This window comes from Phoca vitulina, unplaced genomic scaffold (assembly GCF_004348235.1).
Source record: "Phoca vitulina isolate PV1807 unplaced genomic scaffold, GSC_HSeal_1.0 scaffold2, whole genome shotgun sequence".
Taxonomy (NCBI): Eukaryota; Metazoa; Chordata; class Mammalia; order Carnivora; family Phocidae; genus Phoca; species Phoca vitulina.
The window spans coordinates 51,736,097-51,758,732 of NW_022589705.1; the positions used below are offsets into that span (position 1 = coordinate 51,736,097).

A 22,636-nucleotide genomic window follows, 5' to 3' on the forward strand; every position below is an offset into this window, starting at 1 on the left:
ATATAACAGTTTTAATGAATGCTGAACTGGCAACAGAGAAAAGGAAATCTTTGCCAAAAAAAAAAAAGATGGGGTGGAGGATGTGTTCAAAAGGAGAACAGTAACAGTAACTAGAATTCTAAAATGGGTATTTGGTTGAGGGCATCACTTCATGCCTACTGGCCTAGAGCCAAGGTATTCATGGCCACAAAGGTAAGGAAGAGATCAGAAAAACCCTGGGCCTCAAGAAGGGAAGGAGATTGGATCTGAGACCTCCGGCATCAAGCTAGGAACTCTGAAGGCCAACAAACTCTGTGGCACGTTAAAGGATCAGCAAGATGTCAGTGTGGCTGGAAGAGGATGAGCAAAGAGAAGAGTATTCAGGAGGAGACGGGAGCATTAACTGGAGGTCAGCAGTGCAGAGTCAGTGGGAAGGGAAGTCACTGAAGGGTTCTGAACAGAGAAGGGACATTATTGGACTTACTTTCACCAAGATCCCTCAAGCTTCTGTCCTGAAAAGAGACTACAGGACAGGAAGCAACAGAAGCAGATACACCAGTCAGGAAGCTAAAACAACTGTGGACTAGGTTAGCAGTTGTGAGGAGACTCTAGATGTATTCTTAATGAACTCTCACAGGCTCTACTGATAGCTTCTACATGAGGTGTGAAGGGGAAAAAAGACTCAAAACTCCAAGTTTTTAGGCCAAGCAGCTGGGTAGACAGCGCTATTAATTGAGAGAAAGAGGCCTACAGAGGAACGGATGGGTGGGAGTAAAAATCATGAGTTCAGTTTTAGAGATATTCAGTCTGAGATCCTATTAGACATGCAAGTGGAGATGTCAAACATGCAGCTGGATAGACAGATCTGGAGTTCAGGAGAGAAGTCCAGACCACATATTTAAATTTAGGAGTCATTAGCATATATAACGTATTTAAAGTCAGGATTCTGGGAGAATTTAGAGAAAGGATACATAATGTTCCATTTCTTAAGCTGGAGATATCTACATGGGTAATTATTATTGTTGTTGTTGTTATTTAAAATGTTTTATTTCTTAAACTAAGTGATACATACATTGGTGATTGTTGTCATTATTTAAAATGTGCACAGCCATTATACATACTTTTTTATATACTTTTAAATGTGTATATTTCATACCCAGAAAAGTTTAAAACATAATATATCAAAAAGTACATCAGTTCAAAATGTTTGACATTTCCATTCTACCTCCATTTGTCAAATTCTTGAAACAGCGGATCCATCTACATTTTGTTTCATCAGAAATTTTGAATTCTCTTTACTTACCTTTACCAAGTAAAGTTACCAAGATGTAAACATAGCTGGCTACAAAAGATTATATCTGCCTAGCACTTTACAGGTCAAAAACCACTTTTTATATATCATCTCATTTAGACAGGGACAACTTTAAAATGAGCAAATGGGATTCAGAAAGGTTGACTGACTTGACCAAGGTCACAAAGCTGCTGAAGAGCAGTTCTCATTTAGTCCTTTCTCTTACACTTTGATACCTCCAGAATGATAGTAGACAATAAATTTACTGTTTTCCAATTCTCCAAGAAACTGCCTATTACCATCAAAACGCTTAAATAAAATGAAGAGGAAAAGTAGGTATCTTGCAGCTGGGAGAGGACAGCCTGAGAACAGAGCAAGGACCATCGGGCTTGTACAGTGCGAGGCTTCCAATTCCTGGCTACAGGAGGCACCATCAATAAGGCATAGATGAAATTCAGAAGGAAAAAGTAAAAATAAAAAATAAACGTAAACATAAAGCCTTAAGACTAAAAAGTCTATTCTCCATCCTTCCTTTTCCCCAATTTTGCAGGAACCTGAATAAAGGTAGGTATTAGATCCTAGTATGGAGTAAAAAGCTGTGGGCTTTGTTGTGAGGTCTGCAGAAGGCTCTAGGAGCTAGTGGAGGGGGAGAAGAGGAGGAAAACAAATGCAATTCAATTCAGAAAACATTTGCAAAGACTCAGAGAAAAGACAGATGAAAGAGGAAATAAGAATTAGTGGATTTCTACTTTAAGCACTGGGATTTGATATTGTACCAATGCAACAACCTGAAATAAAACAAGTAACTCCTCAAAAGAAAGTCAGTGGTCATGATGAAAAACACTGGTAAAGCGGCCTCTGTAAATCAAACCATCCTTGGCCTGACCAAAGAATAAAGAATACGTCAAGTAAGTGAACTTGGCTTGGCCAAAGAATGCCACTTCACCGTAAGTCCATATTTAGTCACCTCTAGGTACTTTTTTCCTATTTTACCTCAATTCAATTTAAAATGATGTAATTTGCATCTGTCACTGAAAGTCAAACATTTTCTTCTTCCAGAAAAACAGGTGTTCTGAGGAATTCATAAGTGCAAACACAATCAGTCAAATTGACAGGAAAGACACCAAAATGACAGCTACCTTGTTTAAGTCCAGCAGCCCCAAACACTGCATTTTACTGATATTTTTTGATCGACATTCTCCTTCCATAACCTGTCTACTGTGCAAATAAATTAAAACGCATAGAGCTCCTTTAGTTCTTTAACAGAAATCATAAATCAATGATAACCAATAAACAGCTAGGCCAAGATGCAAAGACACAGCATGCTAATCAAACATTCAAATATAAAGGTTTATTAACCCATAGGTTCTTTCAAAAGAGAAAAATAATTAGGCATATAGCCTAAGATAGTATGGAAGGCACAAAAATTAAAACAGCTGATGTGATAGAGTACCCCACATTACAGTGAAAAGACTAAAAGTATCATTTATTCACCTTTTTAAAAAAAAAAAAAAAGATAAAATACTTTAATCCAAGTTAGCAGGTATAGGCTAAAAAATATATTAATTTGCATTTTAAATTCCCTGATAGGCAGTTTGGAGGATAATTTCAATTCAAAAAAATATTTGAGGGGCACCTGGATGGCTCAGTGAGTAGAGCATGCGACTCCTGATGTAAGGGTCGTGAGTTCAAGCCCCACATCGGGCATGGAGCCTACTTTAAAAAAATAATAAAAAAAATTTTTAAATATACTTTAATAAATAAGTAAATAAAATATTTGAAAACCTAAAGGAATTTAGGCTTGAGCTGCAAAATAAATCAAATTTGTTTCTTTGAAAACTAGAACACAGAAAATAAAATTATTACTAGGTTTGATTCCAGGCCAGTTCTATCATCGGTCTTTAATCAAAAGGCAACATAACATAGGCAGAAAATAGCAACTCTATAAAATAAACACTCTTTTCCTCAAAGAATTAAAGATACTACATCTCTGGTTTCTCTTCAGACCGCATAAATCTTTCGCCTTTTACTAAAGATACTACATCTAAAAACATCTATCCCATTTTCCTCAAATTCCCAGAGCCCTCATCAACTGATTTTTAACGATAAGGAAAAGATCTGTTTATAGATTCACTCAAAGCAAAATCTCTTGGGAATAATCAACTATTCAGTGGCCTCAAGCTGGGCCTTGCTTATTCTAGACTAAAAATTCCTCATAGTACCCACCCACCCTCCAATCTCTGCTTGGTTACATTCCTTCTTGGTATGAAAGATTACTGGATAGTTAACATGACTCATAATTGCCTAATACCAAAAGGTCAGTAATTCATGACCACTTTTAAATAGACTGCATTGTTATAGTTACCTTCCAGGGAAAATGGGTTCACTTAGTGTACCTGATTCCCCTAGAATTTCTCCAGACCACAAGAAAGATACTTCTGTCAAACGAAGTTTTACCCTACCCATTTTCAATTAAAAACAAAAACAAACTTCTGTTGAAAATTTTTTAAATTTTTGCCACAGCTGAACAGAATTCTCAAAAGATGTATGTTTCAGGTACTGTGATTTTTGGAGACTGAGGTTACAGGTAGATATGGGCTTACAGACTTAATAGATTTTAAGATTGATGTGTTATGTATTATAGGTTATAGATTTAGAATATAGATTATAAAGCTCCCCTTACACGATACCATGTAATTTTCCTATCCATGGAATAGGCCCTGATTGCATTTACTGACTGGTCATTGTAACTAAATCTTAACAAGTGTTTTTTTTTTGTTTTTTTTTAAAGATTTTATTTATTTGACAGAGAGAGAGAGAGACAGCGAGAGAGGGAACACAAGCAGGGGGAGTGGGAGAGGGAGAAGCAGGCCTCCCGCTGAGCAGGGAGCCCAATGCGGGGTCGATCCCAGGACCCTGGGATCATGACCTGAGCCGAAGGCAGACGCTTAACGACTGAGCCACCCAGGCACCCTCAACAAGTGTTTCTTAAAAAGCTCCTATGAATCACTATTTTTCAGTTTCGTTTACTTTGTAACATTAGAGGCAGTAGACAGCAGAAGGACAAGTACAGGCTTTGGAGACAGACACACCCAAGTTCAAATCCTGGCTCTATTTTGATCAAGCTGTAGAGCCAGAGGTCGGTTACTTATTCTCCCTAAATCTCAGATCCCTCTTAAGCAAAATGGGAATAAATCCCTCTCCATTGATTTGTGAGCATTAAACTCAATTACTATATGTAAAGTCTTTAGCTGAATGCCTTGCTTATAGCAAATCATCAAATGCATCCATTTCTGACGTCCCTTTAGGCTGCAGTGACCTCAGTCAGGTGTTCTTAGGCATACTCCCTCAACTGTACCCATCTTTTAACTGTATATAATATCTGTAAACACAAAAGGAAATATAAAGGGCTGTGTCATTAAACTCTTCTAAATAAGAAATACAGACTTCCTTCTCTAACTTTCTATCACCTCATTTTATATTCTTTGAATAAAGATTGATTAACCCCATTAGCTGAACATAGGTATCACTTTATGATCAATCAATCGAAGACATCTATATTCCCTTATCATAAAGATTGCCAGGACGCCTGGGTGGCTCAGTCGGTTAAGCCTCTGCCTTCAGCTCAGGTCATGATCCCAGGGTCCTGGGATCGAGTCCCACATCGGGCTCCTTGCTCAGCAAGGAGCCTGCTTCTCCCTCTGCCTGCCTCTGTCTCTCTCTCTGATAAAAAATAAAATCTTTAAAAAAAAAAAAAAAAAAGATTGCCATAGTCAACAATGAGCATTAATATTCAAAACACGAATACATTTTAATTAAAAGCAGTAATTCCCTTTCATTCTTTTAAAGCTATGATCAGCCTACATGAGAAACAACTTGTAAAGGCTCAGCAACAATGCACAGAGCCAGTTCAAGAGATCTTATCGGCCATTAGCTGAGATGAGAAGAGAGAGGGGATGGCTCTGTCTCTTATGTTTAGGCCTCGCCATATTCCCTACAGGAAAAAGACAGTAGTTCTGTTGCTTCTAGAGCTGGCTATTATCTGATAAGCTTAGACCAACCCTGGACAAGTATACATCTGGAAAAGAAAAACATTAGGATCAATTTCATATAAATAGATTTAAGCAGTAAAAGACAGGCTTCAGAGTCAGACAGATGTGGACTCAATCTTGACTTTGTCATTTTCTAGTTGAGTAGCCCTGGGCAATTTCTTAACAGTTTCCATAACTCTAATTTGAAAATAAAATTTATGACTGTTTTAAGGATTACATGAGAATAATGTATATTAGGCAGATAACAATGTCTGGTATAAACATTTGCTTCTGCATCATAACTGATGGGCATACCCCAACCCCCTCCTTGATGACCTGAAATAGTGACATTCCCTTCCAGTAAAGGCTGAAAATCAGACCTGGGCCTTTCCCAACACTGTCTCAATGGGATTAATTTGGGAAACTGCACATCATATTCTCCTTGTGACAATTCTTAATGCACATTAGGATATTAAAAGCTCAGAAAATTCTTACAGTAAAAAAGTCTATTTGATTTTGTTTAACTTGGTGTTTTCTAAATTTATCTGACCCTTTGTTTTTCACAGTAACTACTCCACTCGGCATCTTGAAAAATGCTACTCCAGCAAACAAGCTTACGAAAATTGCTAAGTGGGGGGAAGGGAATGTGGGAAAAGATACCAAAATACTCCACAATACCTCATTCTTTTTCAGGTTACAAAATATTTCCAAAAAACCCTTAAGAATATGTTTTCTGCCACAGATGTGTTTTGAAGATCCATTAAATGACAATTCTCAGCCTTACTGGTCTCAGAAACCCTTCACACTCTTAATTATTGAGGATAGAGAAATGGGCATTACAAAGATGCACAGGAAACTTGTGGGTGATGGATATGTTCATTTTCTTCATTGAGGAGATAGATGGTATGATGGTTAAAGTTTATGTGTTACCTTGGCTAGGCTATAGTACCCAGTTTTTTGGTGAAACACTAGTCTAGATGTTACTGTGAAGTTATTTTGCAGATATGATTAACATCTACAATTGGCTGACTTTAAGAACATTACCCTTGATAACATAGGTGGTGTGGAGAGGGGCTCCATCAAATCAGTTGAAGACTTTAGGAGCAAAAACTGAGATTTCCTTGAGAAAAAGGAATTCTGCCTTAAGACGGTAACAGATAGGAAACAGAGTTTCCTAAGAAATTTTGCCAACCAGCCCTACAAATTTTTAAGTCCAGACTGCAATATCAACTCTTGCCTGAGTTTCTACTATGCTACCCTGCCCTACACATTTCGACTTGCCGGTAAACATAGGTCAAATTTATTGAACTGTATACTTTACCTATGTACGGTTTGTTGTATATCAATTATATCTCAAAAATTACTGAGAATCTCAAAGAGCTTTTGTTTATGTGGTTCTCCTCTGTTATCTACTGAATTAGAAAATGGCACAGGGGTGCCTGTGTGGCTCAGATGATTGGGTATCTGCCTTCAGCTCAGGTCATGATCTCCAGGTCCTGGGATGGAGCCCCGCCTCAGGCTCCCTGCTCAGGCTCCCTCTCCCTCTCCCCCTGCTTGTGCTCTTTCTCCCTCTCAAATGAATAAATAAAATCTTAAAAAAAAAAAGAAAATAGCAGAGAAATTTTAAAAATATTTAATGCATGTAATATACTAATATATATTTCCATATATTGATGCATACACTTTTTCATTTTGAAAATAAAAGCTGTATTTTCTACAACAAAATGGTGAGAAGAGTGGTACTTTTGAGTATTTTTGGAAATCTCTAATATCTGGCTTAAAAGAAGACAAGTGGTTTTGCACACCTGCTTTAGCATTCAGTACATTGCAATATGTTGTTTTGGCTGAAGTATATAAAGAAAATATGGCCTCAATTAGATACATAGTTGGAAAATGGTGGAGTATTTTAATAGCCCTTCGAGTCCATTCTTCTTTGATAACACACCAAAACTTGACAATTTGTGGTTTCTTAAAGATCAGTGGCAATACGGAATCTGCAACTTCATCAACAAACTTTCAAATACTGTTTCATTTAAATCTATTGATCAGTATTGAATCCTGAATGGACCTTTTACCTATATATTGTCATATCACACATTGGTCTTCAGAAAATACTGATATACAGACTCATGCAGATCTTCCAAATATTGACATATTTCATTATACAATATTTTTAAAATCACATTAATATCAGCAATAATCTAATTAGAAAAGTCTTTAAATATTGGAAAATGTCAAGCTCATGGTAAAACACAACTTTTCTGGAATTCTAATTTTTGCTTCAAAGTTCAAATTTTATCATCACCCACAAACGCTGTCAGTTGTTTTCCTTGAAGTGACAGGCTTGCTTCATTCATTTTCAAAGAAATGTCTGCCAAGCACCCAAGTCTGAATAACCATAATTTTCTGTCAATTATTCTTTCAAAAATAAAAATACTATTCCAGATTGGTGGTTGCCAGAAGTTGGGGAGAAGGGGGTAGCAGGTAGGCAAAATGTGTGATTATGGTCAAAAGGTACAAACTTACATTTATAAAATAACTAAGTCATTGGGATATAATGTACAATGTGGTGACCACAGTTAACAATACTGTATTGTACATATGAAAGTTGCTAAGACAGAAGATCTTAGAAGTTCTCATCACAAGAAAAAAATGTAACTGTGTTATGATGGATATTAACTAGACTACTGTGGTGGTCATTTCACAGTATAAAACATCAAATCATGTTGTATGGCTGAAATTCATAACATATGTCACATTTCAAAAAACATTTTTGAATGAGAGCAAAAAATTTAAAAATTTTTAAATGTTTTCCATATTAAAAAAGTGGCTAGTTTGTCTCACAAATATTTTTTTAAAGATTTTATTTATTTATTTGAGAGAGAGAGAGAGAGATCACAAGCAGGGGAGAGGGGTAGAGGAAGAAGCAGACTCCCTGCTAAGCAGGGAGCCCAATGTGGGACTCGATCCCAGGGCCCTAGGATCATGACCTTCAGGTCTGAAGGCACATGTTTAACCAACTGAGCCACCCAGGCGCTGTGTCTCACAAATATTTTTCTCAAACCAACCATCATAATTCAGTATGTGACAGAAGTACTGTATGGTATGTCCCATTTTGTTACACAATATTAAAAAGACATGCAGTTAAATTTCAAAATTTGCTAGAAATAATTTTTTGCTGCACTTTCTTAAGACTGACTTTTTTTTTTTTCTCTTTCTCCACAATGGAGAAGAATGCAGTGACCACTAGCATGGTTTGATGCCATTTCCTTGTCTTAATCCCACAGACCCCCTACAAGAGTCTCAGGGATCCCCACAAAGCAAACTCTGAGAGCAGCTTCTCTAAATACAAGTGGAGGCTAAAAATAGGAATATTAGCAGCTCCACAGTTTGTGTAAGATGGAACAATCTTGAAAAGAAATGGCGTGCTGAGGAATTTATCTCAAAGCTGCATTTGCAAGGCAAGTTCATTTTTACTTATACTTATCAGAAGGGATATATTTGTAGGTAACTAAACATCAATTACTGAAATTTACTTATTATTCTGGTTATCATGGACAGTTCACATACTATGGGCTATTAAGTGGCATCATAACCAAATTTCTGAACTACTTTTCTAAAAACTACATGCAATGTTTAACATTTTCTTCAATGTAAAACTAAACAGAAATAGTTCATAAGTTTTACTTATTTATTTTTTAATTTTATTTATTTGACAGAGAGAGAGACAGAGAGAGAGGGAACACAAGCAGGGGGAGTAGGAGAGGGAGAAGCAGGCCTCCTGCTGAGCAGGGAGCCCGATGCGGGGCTCGATCCCAAGACCCTGGGATCATGACCTGAGCTGAAGGCAGACGCTTAACCGTCTGAGCCACCCAGGCACCCCAGTTCGTAAGTTTTAAAACAGCCCACTTTCAGGGGCATCTGGCTGGCTCAGTCAGTGGACCATGTGACTCTTGATCTCAGGGTTGTAAATTCAAGCCCCATGGTAGGCATGGAGCCTAGTTTAAAAAAAAAGAAAAAAGAAAAAAAGCCCACTTTCAGTTTAAACTGCTAAATAATGAAGTGTAGCCATTTGGCTTACAATGCGAGAAAACTGTAATTCAAGTGAAATTTACCACATACAATATTAGGACAAATGTTTATAATCACTGTACCTTCTGAGTTTACCATTTAGGTCCTTGAAAGATACATTGGGAGAGAAAACAGATATTCAAAATACAATACCTATTAACAACTCGACAAAAAAATACTGTCCTCTGATGGAATCAAGAAGACTGTCAACCACAAGCCAAAAAAAAAAAAAAGTTGACTGAGGAAATGTTTCAAATAAAGCCAAATGAGTGTGTATTAACATTCATGGGAATAAAATTTTTTTTAGCAATATTTAAATTCTAATTATGGAATCATATATCCTAGTAACCCATGTTATAAAATTACATTTCAAACCATACAATTTAAACTGTATGACACCAAAATGAGAACAAACGAGTCAACTTACTCGATCTGCTAATCCTCCAGGAACAATCGTCCTCACAACCACACCACTTGATTTTCCTCCAACTATTCCAAAACCTAATCCAGAGCCATCATTAATGAGCTCAACATCTTCAATATGGCCCCAATGAACCTACAAATGAATGGCAAAAAAAGCCAAGGTTAGTGAAACACAGACACTTAGCTTTCCAATACAATAATAAGTAAAAGATATACCACAAATTGAACATGCCTACAAGTAATCAGGGCAACTTTCTAGAGGCTAGGAGATATGTAACGATGATCAGATGGTCCCCGCCCTTGAAAATCTTATAATCCAGTAGAAAGATAATCTAAAACACAAATAATTAAAATATGAGGCAGAATACTGAATCATAAGATACATAGCTCGAAGAGGATAGAGACATGTTGCCTTATTCTCCAGTCTGTACCCAATATCTAGCACAATGTCCAGCACACAGGAGGAACCAATAAATATGTGTTTACCTGAATTGGAAGAGAATCACAGACTATTATAAAGATGCAGGAGCGGGGGGCCAGGGGCAGAGATAAGAGGTTGAATCCAATGAAGAATTACGGAAAGCTTCGAGGAAAAGGTTGCATTTTAATTGCAGTATGGGGAGAAAAAAAACAAAACCACATTCGAGCAAAAGGGAAATGTAAGAGCAAAGCAGGGCCAAGTAACAGAATGGGTCAAAGATATGGTCAAAAGATTGGATTTACTTAACTGGATAAGCAAAAGGAATAACTGAAGGTTTTTAAAAAAGGAAGGACAGGGATGCCTGGGTGGCTCAGTCGGTTAAGCGTCTGCCTTTGGCTCAGGTCATGACTCCAGGGTTCTGGGATGGAGTCCCGCATCGGGCTCCTTGCTCAGCGGGGAGCCTGCTTCTCCCTCTGCCTGCCACTCCCCCTGCTTGTGCTCGTTCTGACAATTAAATAAAATCTTTAAAAAAAAAAAAAGAAGGACAAGAACAAAGCAGTGGTTTAGGAAGATTAATCTGACAGCAATATGAAGGATGAAATGCTGAGGACACAAGGTAAAGAGACTAATTAAGCAGGCTCTTATGCGGGAGAGGAAAGGTAGGCCCCACTGAAGACACAGCAATAGGACTATCTGAATCAAACTGAGAGACGTTAAGCATTTTGCCTCTAACTAGTAGGCTTCCAACAGAAATATGCATTAGGGGTGCCTGGGTGGCTCAGTTGGTTAAGCATCCAACTCTAGATTTCAGTTCAGGTCATGATCTCAGGGTGGTGAAATCAAGCCTCTGGCTCTACATTCAGAGGGGACTCTGCTTACGATTCTCTCTCTCCCTCTGCCCCTTCTCCCCACACGCACTCTCCCCCAAATAAATTAATCTTAAAAAAAAAAAGTACAATAATGCAATATATGTTAAGAAAGAAAAAAAGAAGAATGTAGCAGGAGGGGAAGAATGAAGGGGGGGGAATCGGAGGGGGAGAAGAACCATGAGAGACGATGGACTCTGAAAAACAAACTGAGGGTTCTAGAGGGGAGGAGGGTGGGAGGATGGGTTAGCCTGGTGATGGGTATTGAGGAGGGCACGTTCTGCATGGAGCACTGGGTGTTATGCACAAACAATGAATCATGGAACACTATATCTAAAACTAATGATGTAATGTATGGGGATTAACATAACAATAAAAAAATTTAAAAAAAAAAGTACATTAAATTTACATATCTAACCACAGAACAAAATCTGCCATCTCAAGCTCAACAGGGTATACTTACCGGTTTTACTATTATACTAAGTTGGACAGTTACTATGCAAGGTTAAAATAACCAGGAATATTAGGATATGTAATAAATTTGGGTCTAAAACAATATCTAGTATCTGGGAAGTAACAAATTTGCTAAAATATGCCTGAATTAATGATCACAACTAATATTCAGAGTGTATATTTTGCACTAGGCACTGTGCTTAGCTCTTCACACGCACTCTCATGTAATCCGCATATTATCTCTGTGAAGTGGATGCTGTTATTAGCTCCAAGGAAAAGAAGAAACTGAGGGTTGGAGTCGTCAAGGAACCTTCCTGATATGACACAACTAGGAAGTGGGAGAACTGGACTTGAACCCATCTTAGCCTGGCTCCAGAGCCCTTGTTCTTAACCACTATGCAAAGCATTTTCTCACTTTGTTCATTGTATTTATTATGTAAATTGTGCTGTATAGATATCACTGATTACAAAAGGGAAAATGTCTATACGTTAATTTGTGTTGTGACCTTGTACTGTACCCAGATGGTCTATTGTTTCTTTTGTCCCAATGAATGAAAATCAATCAGCTAGCACTTAGTGTTATAAGAAAGTAAGATTTACTAACTTGCATTCTGAAGATGGAGGCCAAAATCTGTAAAACCTTATAAACCAAGTTGAAAGATTCCCAAAAGAGACATATGCTTTTATTCTTTTAAACTGCTCAGCATACATGCTTACATGAAAAGGAAACCTATAATTTTGCATTGTCAATAATCTAGTCATAAATACCCAATATAATCTACAAAAATGTTTTTGAGATAAATAACATAACTAAATCTTACTTAAGATACTCAACAGTAAATCTCTAATAAAAACTCTCAGCTTAATTAAGAACCGCCTACATCACTGAGGAACAAGACTCTTTCCAAATAAGTTATGCGTAATACAACAATTCACCTTTTACATTAAATAATAATCTTAAATAAGGAGAACCATAGGACATTGAAAAAACAATCCTCTGTGAAATTTCTTGTTTAATATGCTAATGCTATATTTAGAGATGTAATCTTTCCTGAAGTATGACAAGTAAAATAACATCTTCTAAATGTCTTTACACTTCTTAAAATCAGTAGCATAATTCAAAATTATTTTTCCAAATTTGTAACTCACTGTTTCAGGCAGAGTGGTATCAGTTACGCTGGTAGAAGTACTGCTTTTTCTGTGGATGGGTTCCCTGGCCACAACCAGATGCAAAGATCCAGTGGTTTGTTGTAATAACGCAATTGCTTGCTGATGGGAAATGTTCTGATCCAGTGGTGTGTGATTAATAGCCAATATTTGGTCATTTTCCCTTAATCTTTGATCCCTTGATAGAATAAGAAAATTCTGTTATAAGTGATACAATAGCATCATTAAAAAAAAATCTTTTATTCAAGTGGAACAGTTTATCTCTTATGGCACTACTTCACTTAGTACATTTATTCAAATAATTATATGACAGCTCTTCAGGGTGCTTTTCATCAAAGCACTTATTAGCTAACTAACCGATTAAGTGGTGCATCCCTAAACGTGTACACACACACACACACACACACACACACACACACACACACACACACAACCATTTGGCTAGAAAAATAAGCAAAAACAATGCGTGGGGGGGCCCCACTGCCAAGGTTTTGCATATAAGAACACTGCCACCATTCTGCACGAATCCTATACTCCTGAACCCCTTCCAACCTGACTTCAGCATATACCACACTGGGGTAACTGTATCCTCAAATTCACCGATAACCTCCTCTCTAGCAGAGTCACCCTGTCTAGATCATCCTTTACATCTCCGACATCTGTCAATGTTAGGCCAAACTCTCCTTGAAAATCAATAGATGCTACTTCTAAATCTGTATTTAAGCCCTTCTCTCTGTCTCAATCCTCAACTGCCCAACTGCTAACCAAGGTAAAAAAAGAACTATTTTAAAAAGAAATTAGCAAAACCTTAAGGAAAAAAACACACTATTATAGTTAATATTTACTGAGCACTTGTTAGAAGCCACATACTGTGCTAGATGCTTTATAGGTATTATCTCATTTAATCCTCACAACCACCTCTTACTTAGTGACAGGGGAACCTGGGTGGCACAGTCAGTTAAACATCCGACTCTTGATTTCAGCTGAGGTCATGGTCTCAGGGTCCTGAGATCGAGCCCTGCATTGAGCCCCATGTCAGGCTCCGCACTCAGCACGGAGTCTGCTTGTCCCTCTCCCTCCCCCCACTTGTACTAAGATAAAATTTAAAAAAAAAAAATGGTAGTTACATTTTACATGTAAGAAATTAAAGCCTTATCTTAGCTGACTCTGAAACGTATTTCACTTTAGTAGGATTTACATATTTGACTTCATTATCTCCCAGACACCACTCTCTCTTCCCATTTCTCCATCATCACCCCTTCAGTTCCTTCTTAACCCTCTTTATCTCTGTTGCCTCCACCCATCTTCTTCCATTCCCCATGTCAACCATCCAGTGGAGATCCTTCTGTAATGCCTAAAACTGAACTTTCAAAATTTCTCAAGGTTTATTTTGCTAGGCTCTCTTAATGCTGGTATCGTCCAACTTGAAAACGTGTAACAATTACCTGTGATTACTGACCAGTAAGGAGAGAGCCAAAGGAAAGAGAACAAACTCTTATCATCATAGTTTCATAAATGAAAATTAACCTTCAAAATACAGAATCTCCCAGAGGAGGGATTTATCTAATCAGAATTATGAAAATTCCATTATATTGCCCTTATCTTTCTTAGGTCACAGCAGATTCAGCAAAACTTTGTCATGGATCAGAATTTGGTAGTTTTTTTTTTTTCTTAAGATTTATTTATTTTAGAGACAGAGAGCGAGAGTGGGGAGGGGGGGGGAACAGAGGGAGAGGAAGATCTCCAGCAGACTCCCTGCTGAGCATGGAGCCTGATGCAAGGCTCAACCCCACGACCCTGAGCTCGTGACCTGAGCCGAAATCAAGAGTAGATGCTTCACCGACTGAGCCACCCAGGCACTCCTGGTAACTTTTTTTTTTTTAAGATTTTATTTTTAAGTAATCTACACCCAACATGGGGCTTAAACTTACTGGCCCAAGATCAAAAGTTGCATGCTCTACCAAGGAAGCCAGCCAGGTGCCCTCAGAACAGAATCTGGTAACTTCTGAGCTCAGGGACACAGGGTAAACTTGGTTGGTATTCAAAGGCCTGTGCATGGGATGCCTGGGTGGCTCAGTCAGTTAAGTGTCTGCCTTCAGCTCAGGTCATGATCCCAGGGTCCTGGTATTAAGTCCCACATCGGGCTCCTTGCTCAGCAGGGAGCCTGCTTCTCCCGCTGCCTGCCGTTCTCGTTCTCTTGCTCTCACTCTCGCCCTCTCTCTGACAAATAAAATCTTAAAAAAAAAAAAAAAATAAAGCACTACCTCTTAAAAAAACAAAAACAAAAACAAAGGCCTGTGCATGTGGTCCCCGAGTACTCCTTCCAACTTGGCTTCCTTCCCACATAAACCCCCTTTCCGACTATTCTGACCTACTCTTTCCCACTCAAACACGTCTGGCATTTCCTGCTCTTGTGTAGATGGTTTCCTCCATCTCTGATGCCCTTTGACTCTACTCAGCCAAATCAATCCACCCTCTGTGATCAGCTGAGTGTCTCTCTTTCCCACCCTCCCCATCACTTACCTCATTATCAGTGCTCTGAACCACTCATTTACCACTCACTGAATATTCATTTATACTAAATATGCTATCGACAGAGCTAGCTAAATCCTACTAACCTGTATGTTTTCTGAGGATAGACATTCATGTTTTAGATTCTCTTTTGAAACTAGCAAGTTACATATGAAAATATCTATTTTTGAGGTCAAAATTGTGGGTGGCTCTCATAATAAATCAGTTATCATTAAAAATGCTGCTTAGGGGCGCCTGGGTAGATCAGTCAGTTAAGCATCTGCCTTCCGCTCAGGTCATGATCCCAGGGTCGTGGGATCAAGTCCCACATCGGGCTCCTAACTCAGCAGGGAGCCTGCTTCTCCCTCTGCCAAGGTTCCTGGTATTAAGTCCCACATCGGGCTCCTTGCTCAGCAGAGAGCCTGCTTCTCCCGCTGCTACTCGTGTGCCGCACACACTTGCTCTGACAAATATTTTAAAAATAAATAAAAATAAAAGTGTTGCTTGTACATCCTGGGGCACCTGGGTGACTCAGTCAGTTGAGTGTCTGACTCTTGATTTCAGCTCAGGGTGGTGGGATTGAGCCCCGCATTGGGCTTGCAATGGGCATGGAGCCTGCTTGGGATTTTCTCGATTTCTCTCCCTCTGCCCCTCCCCCCGCCCCTCATTTGCTCTCATGCTCTCTCTTTAGAAAAAATAAAAATAAAATAAAAATGTTGCTTATACATCCTTTTATTAATATTAGGAAAGGCTTATTATGTTGAGATAAGGATATAAAATTGTATATGCTCCATGACCTTGTCTTTATAAAAAGAAAACATTCAACTGTATTTCCTAGTTGTCTTAGGGTAGTCAAAGTCCTAGAGTTTGCTTATCATATTTCTATATTTTATGATTTTCTATTATATGTATTACTTTCATAATTTTGAAATATATATTTTATAAATTGAAAATGTTGCTTGTGAACCTTTCCCAAGTCCTACATTTGTTTTTAAATGTGACCACTATGGACAATACCAGAAATTACTTCCAGTTTCCCATCTCCAATGTCCTTCTTTCTCTGACTTCTTTACCTAAATTCCTATTCACAGCTTGTTCATTAAGGAAAATTTCTTAATTAATCCCAAATGAATGAGATACTCTTGAATCTTTTTCAACCCTGATATAACTCATTTGGATAAGTTCTTAATTTACTCACATTCAAATCTTCTATTTTCTGGAAATCAATCTATTTTAATCTACCCCCCCCCCCACCCCAGTAGACTGCCAGGACACTATACTTCTTCCTAGTTAGTATCTGCTCAGGGAATATAACCTCAACTCCAGATAAACAAATTGTAGAGAAAAGAAATCTCCTGGAAAATATGATTTTTGATGCATTCTAAAGTTGAACAGAATTAGTTTTACTGCTACTATTATTTATAATTTAACTCCCACATACTGTTTGTATATACTGAATTCATATTTTTCATTTAAGGTTGAGATGAGTTCTGTCTCTCCATTGCAACACTCAAAAATAATGGATTCCCATTACTTTGAGAGACAATGGGTCTTAGGTAAGCTCCTAAAATAACACAATTCTATGTGGAAAGTCCTCAGGAGAAAGGAAGAACTGATCATGAAAACCATTTAACATGATCTAGAAGGTCATGCATGACTGACCCCACCTCTCTCCAATCCTTTCTCGTACTCTCTTGCACTAAGCTCCCACACCAGGTAAATACCAGCCTCACTCCAAGGACAGGAGCTGTGTTCCTTCTCTCCATATGACTACTGCTCAAGACAGTCTCTCTATTCCTCTGACACCTTCTGCTCTTTGCAGACCCCACTGTCTCCTTTAAGCACTGCTGTCTCTGGGATGCCACCTGACTGCTTAGCCTTGGTCAAGGCTCTTTACACACTAACATGTCAAACTTCTCTTTTTGAAAATGCTCACTTCAATCTGTAACTACAGACTTAGTACAGAGTACCTCAGACATAAGGATTGACCACAAAAAGTTTGCACAACTTTGAAGATACACTAAAAACTACTGAATTGTACACTTTAAAATGAGACATTTACAGTATGTGAACTGTATACCAATAATAATTTTTTAAGTTAAAAAATTTAGAAAGAAAAGTTGGGCCAATAAAAGTTAAATAGACTTTTTGTCAAGGGACAGCATAGCCTAAAGTAAACTAACGGTAAGTGACCCGAAGTCCGGGCTCACCTGGGATTGTCTAGGTTTGCCAGAATAGTCCTACTCTATACCTGCTGTTTCAGGGTCATTAACAGAACCCCCTCTCAGTCCCAAAACTCTCCCAACATGGACAATAAACTATATGGTCACCCTAACTATGTGTACCCAATCTCCAAGAACAGCATAGAATTTCACAAATACATCTGACACTGATAAGTTTCCTCAGTTTCCTCAGAACATACTTGAGGAAATGCCACATGAAATGGCAGAATAAAAGCTGCAAAGTCATGGAAATCCATTATTTCTGAATATTCAGGTGGGGAGCCTAGAACTGATCCTCCATGAATGGTGAATGTGAATTCAAAAATTTATTATTGGCTGAGAATTTTTTTTTAATAATAGAACCACTACTGTTGCTATCATTTTAACAGGTAGTAGTAACGTAATGAACAGCGTGCTTATTAAATGAATAATAAAAGACCTGAAATCAAATAGAGACAGAATATAAGGCTTGCACATACCCCTTAAAATAAGAAAACCATGGCACAGTGCAATAGGGGGGAATCACGCAGATTTAAGGAGGCTTTTAATTGACAAGAGAAATAATCAACAGTGTGATAGGACCACAAAAACAATTTTATAATCTTAAGTTTAATAAACCAGAGTATGCAGAATCCGAATTTCAGTATTTCCATGTTACTGATCAGACGTAGCTAAAACACCATGTTCGATTGTGGGAGAGTATGGCAGAATAGAAAGCGCACTAGCTTGGCTGTCAGACTGTCTTGGAATCATATCAGGGCTCACGGTTCCCGCATCAACAGCTCTGACTACAGGTAAAGCACTGAGCCTCTCTGAATTCAGCTTTCTCATCTATGGAACAGGGTGATGGTATTACTAGCTAGATGGCTGCCGCAAGTACATGGGAGAGTATCTGCTAAAGGCCTGACAAAGGCATATGAGAAGGAAACGCGTTAGCTGCTACGGTTAACTGTTTTAATTACTAGTTTCTTATTCTCTTCAGAATAATGTTTTCAGGATTCTCAGAAAAAGATTAGCAAAACGCAAAAGGAACATCCTCCTCACCTGTCTGCTATACTCCCTGGCTGTACTTCCTTCACCAAGATATCAACTTCTCCCAGATTTTGACTTCTCAGGGCCACCACACTGAATCCAAGGCCTCCGGATGAAGGCCGTTCTATATCGATATATTCAATTTGCCGGCCCTAATGAAGGGGGATAATAAAAACAAAAAAGTCAATGAAGTGCATTTAACCACTGTACTCTTTCCAAAGAACTGAAATTGCTATTTTTGTGAGTAACACAACAAACAGCTTCTCCTAAGTCATCTCTAGCCAAAAAAACTCAGCATTTCAGCAATAAATTATTTCTGGAAATCCTCTCACTTGATTATCTTCAGTAGGACATAAGAGGGCGTGTGCAGTGTTCTGCAACCTCAGGGAATCAGAGAGGTATTTTTACACTTCATTCACATTGTGAGATGAAGACCAAACTGGATGAAAATTCCTGAGAAAAAAAACTTTTTCCACAGTAAATTCTGAATTACTTTTTATACTGAATTTCTCTAAATTCTCTTCATGCAAAATACGTTTTTAAATGAGGAAAGCAAAATAGATAGCAAAAATATGCCAGTGTTGGGGCGCCTGGGTGGCTCAGTTGTTAAGCGTCTGCCTTCGGCTCAGGTCATGATCCCAGGGTCCTGGGATCGAGCCCCGCATCGGGCTCCCTGCTTGGCGGGAAGCCTGCTTCTCCCTCTCCCACTCCCCCTGCTTGTGTTCCCTCTCTCGCTCTCTCTCTCTGTCAAATAAATAAATAAAATCTTTAAAAAAAAAAAAAATATGCCAGTGTTCAGCCTAAGTTAGAACCAGCTGCATTTGTTAGGGTCCTGTTTTTAATTATATTGTGATGAATTAATCCATTTTGTTAGGTTAATTCAAAAGATTATGGAAAGGCCACCATTCAAATGCGTTCTATGTGTAATGAACAGTATTTGATTGCTTTAGTTAATAATTGCATTTATGACATGAGAACTTCATAAATGTAATAACATAACAGAAGCATCACATAAAAATAATTATTAGTCAAATTAAGAGGACAGAGCTATAAAGTCAAAAAGGAATTAGGTGTAGATTTAAATATTACACCTTAAACAGATTCTTTGTGATCTTAAAACTCAACTTTCATTTTAAAGACGCTTATTAGAAGGTGAGTTGACAAACATAAAACACATCCAAAAATTCAACTGTTTAATTTTTAATACGTATTAGGGATAAAACTGGATTACTCCCTCAAATGTTCCCAGAGATTTTCCAAATCATATTAATTCTAACTCCCATTAATTCTGTATTGATAAAAAGTTAAAAACAGTTCAAAGGAAATTTCATCACTTCTGGCAGACATATCAATTCTCCTATGATCAAAATTGTAAGAATCTCTTTTCAAGTGCAGATATGTGTCAAATTGAAGTAATTGTGTAAAAACTCCTTACCACACACAGATATTTTCCTTAAGTCATTTTAAGCCAATAAATTTCTAATACACAGGTTAGAAAATAGTATCAATCTCTCCTAACAAAATAAAAATGCAAGCAAACCACACACAGTAGCAAATTTTAAGGCAAAAAGAGAGTATTGTTCTTTTTTAAAGAGTATTGTTTTCTTTTTTTAACCTATAACAGGAGAAATATAGCTAAATATTCCCATGACAAGATATAACTTTACCTGCGCCATCTGTTGAATGACTGAGTTAAAGTCTTCATTTCTTGACTTAGGAGTCCAAGGAAATAACCCAGAGACAGTCAAATTACTAGAGGGTCTTTGGGCATTCCCGTTAGTAATGGCACCATCCGTAAACACTAATAGACCTTTCCTAGAAAAATCAAAGTTGGCCAAACAATCTGAGGGTATATGGCTGAGCTGTTGGGGAGAAAAACAAGAGAATCATCAACAGAAACCTATAGAAAATAAATTATTTCTATTTATTAAGTATTCTATTTTGCCCATTACATGTGTAATTTGCATATTAAATATTTGCACATGAAAAAATAAGACACAGATACATGAATCTGTGTTTGCAAGGCTACAATTTTTTTATTTAGTATTACACAGAATATTCAATAGGTTAAAATGTGTTGCTTCCTGGGGCACCGGGGTGGCTCAGCTGGTTAAGCGTCTGACTCTTGGTTTCGGCTTGGGTCAAGATCTCAGGGCGTCTGCTTGAGAATCTCTCCCTCTCCTTTCCTTCTCCCTCTGACCTCTCCCAGCTCATGTGCTCTCTCTCTCTAAAATAATCTTTAAAAAATATATATGTTGCTGGGCGCCTGGGTGGCTCAGTTGGTTAAGCGACTGCCTTCGGCTCAGGTCATGATCCTGGAGTCCCTGGATCGAGTCCCGCATCGGGCTCCCTGCTCGGCAGGGAGTCTGCTTCTCCCTCTGACCCTCCCCCCTCTCCTGTGCTTGCTCTCTCTCATTCTCTCTCTCTCAAATAAATAAATAAAAAAAAAAAAAATATATATATATATGTTGCTTCTTGCCTTGTATCATTACCTCAAGTTAACAGCATGTACAACAGTTCATTACACTTCACATACACAGATACATCCAGTCAGATAAACATGTAGACACTGAGACCTTTTGCATTTCCATGTAAAAGGCCACAAAAGATCCGCAGGTAAGTTAAACAAAAATAACAATAACAGTATTTACTGAATGATTGCTATGAGCAAAGTACTATACCAAACTCTTATTTGTTATCTCATTTAATCCTTATAACAGCCCTAAGAGATATTATTATTCCATTTTGCGAACATGAAAACTAAGACACACAGGTTAACTTGCCCAAGATTAGTGGCAAATGAGTGACAGAGCCACTTAAACATTATAGGGAAAAAAAAAAAAGGAGGAGGGAGAGAATTCTGTAATTATGGTGAATAGGAAAATAGGGGTTAAGTTTTAAAATATCATTGGCTGATAGAAATGCCACCAGTGGAATGAAGGTAACATCAAGAACAAATGTCGGGGAGAGGGGGAGCCTGGGTGGCTCAGTTGGTTAAGCGTCTGCCTTCGGCTCAGGTCCTGATCCCAAGGTCCTGGGACTGAGCCCCATGTGGGACTCCCTGCTCAGCTGGGAGTCTGTTCCTCCCTCTCTCTCTGACCCTCCCCCCGCTTGTGCTCTCCCTCTCACTTACTCTCTCTAGTGAATAATTAAAAAAAAAAAAGAACAAATGTCAACAGGACCTCATTAAAAAAAAAAAATCAATACCCATCGAAACTCTATGAAACACTCAAAAAAAAATCAGATTTTACAGTTGAATGGATAAAAATATGATTATGCATATAACAACTGCAAACTACATAAATATAAAAGACTGTTATTATGATGCAGTGGTTGGTCAAGTCCACTCTTAGTCCAGTAAGAGTAACAGATTTGTGGTGACCTTTCCCAATTTCTGTTGTTACCAATAGAATTCACTGTTGCACTACAGGACTCATCCCATGACCAGGGAATATAGAAAGCAGACCATCAATATGGGAAGTGATAAAATTATGGTATAATTCTGATCTAGAGAAAGAAATTCACAAAAAGGCATATGTGCAGAGTTTAATCCTTAGTTATAGAAAAATCACTTGCTAAATATTTATGGGCAGCCATTTTGATTTATCAGCAAAAACCACTGTTTTCCCAGATTTTATTAATTTTCTATTAACAATTCTGTTACATTATCTCCAATTACATTTAAAATTCTGCCCAAAAGTAACCCATAGGATAGCTACTATTCAAGCCCATCTTCTAGAATAGATGATTTAAAAGCAGTTTGCCATCCCTGACCCCAAAACACAGCAACCAAGAGGACAGCTAAAATTATTAATTTACATCACTCTAAGAAGAAGTGCTATTTTGCCAATAGTTGAACACAATATGCATGTAGAAACCGCAAGAGTCTGGGTACTATGCTATATGTAGTAGAGGAAAGACAGGTAAATATTAAAACACCGGTTATAATGCTCCCGAAAACTTTCTGACCAGAATATCCATGACAGTTAATACTTATTTGGTAATTATTTCATAAATAATTGATATTTGAGAGGTGTAAATGATATGCTACAAGGGTATGATCCCTTCTTGCTAGGAAAAAAAAAAAAGACTTCAGAAAGAAAATATATTTAGGCTAAACACTATTTTATATTTTGAAGAAAATGTTGGGAAGTCTGAAAGCATCTGAC

At 37.8% G+C, this 22,636-nt stretch overlaps 1 protein-coding gene across 2 annotated transcripts in view; it reads right to left on the bottom strand.

Moving 5' to 3' along the window:
* PATJ (PATJ crumbs cell polarity complex component) overlaps window positions 1–22,636 on the bottom strand; it is a 346,204-nt gene that overhangs the window by 309,785 nt on the left and 13,783 nt on the right. For both annotated transcript variants that reach the window (XM_032427605.1, XM_032427611.1), the window contains exons 4-7: window positions 20,135–20,329; window positions 18,480–18,619; window positions 12,685–12,880; window positions 9,800–9,928 (exon numbers count right to left, since the gene is read on the bottom strand). In XM_032427605.1, coding sequence (XP_032283496.1) covers window positions 9,800–9,928; window positions 12,685–12,880; window positions 18,480–18,619; window positions 20,135–20,329 — 660 coding nt within the window. The remainder of the gene's footprint in view (window positions 1–9,799; window positions 9,929–12,684; window positions 12,881–18,479; window positions 18,620–20,134; window positions 20,330–22,636) is intronic.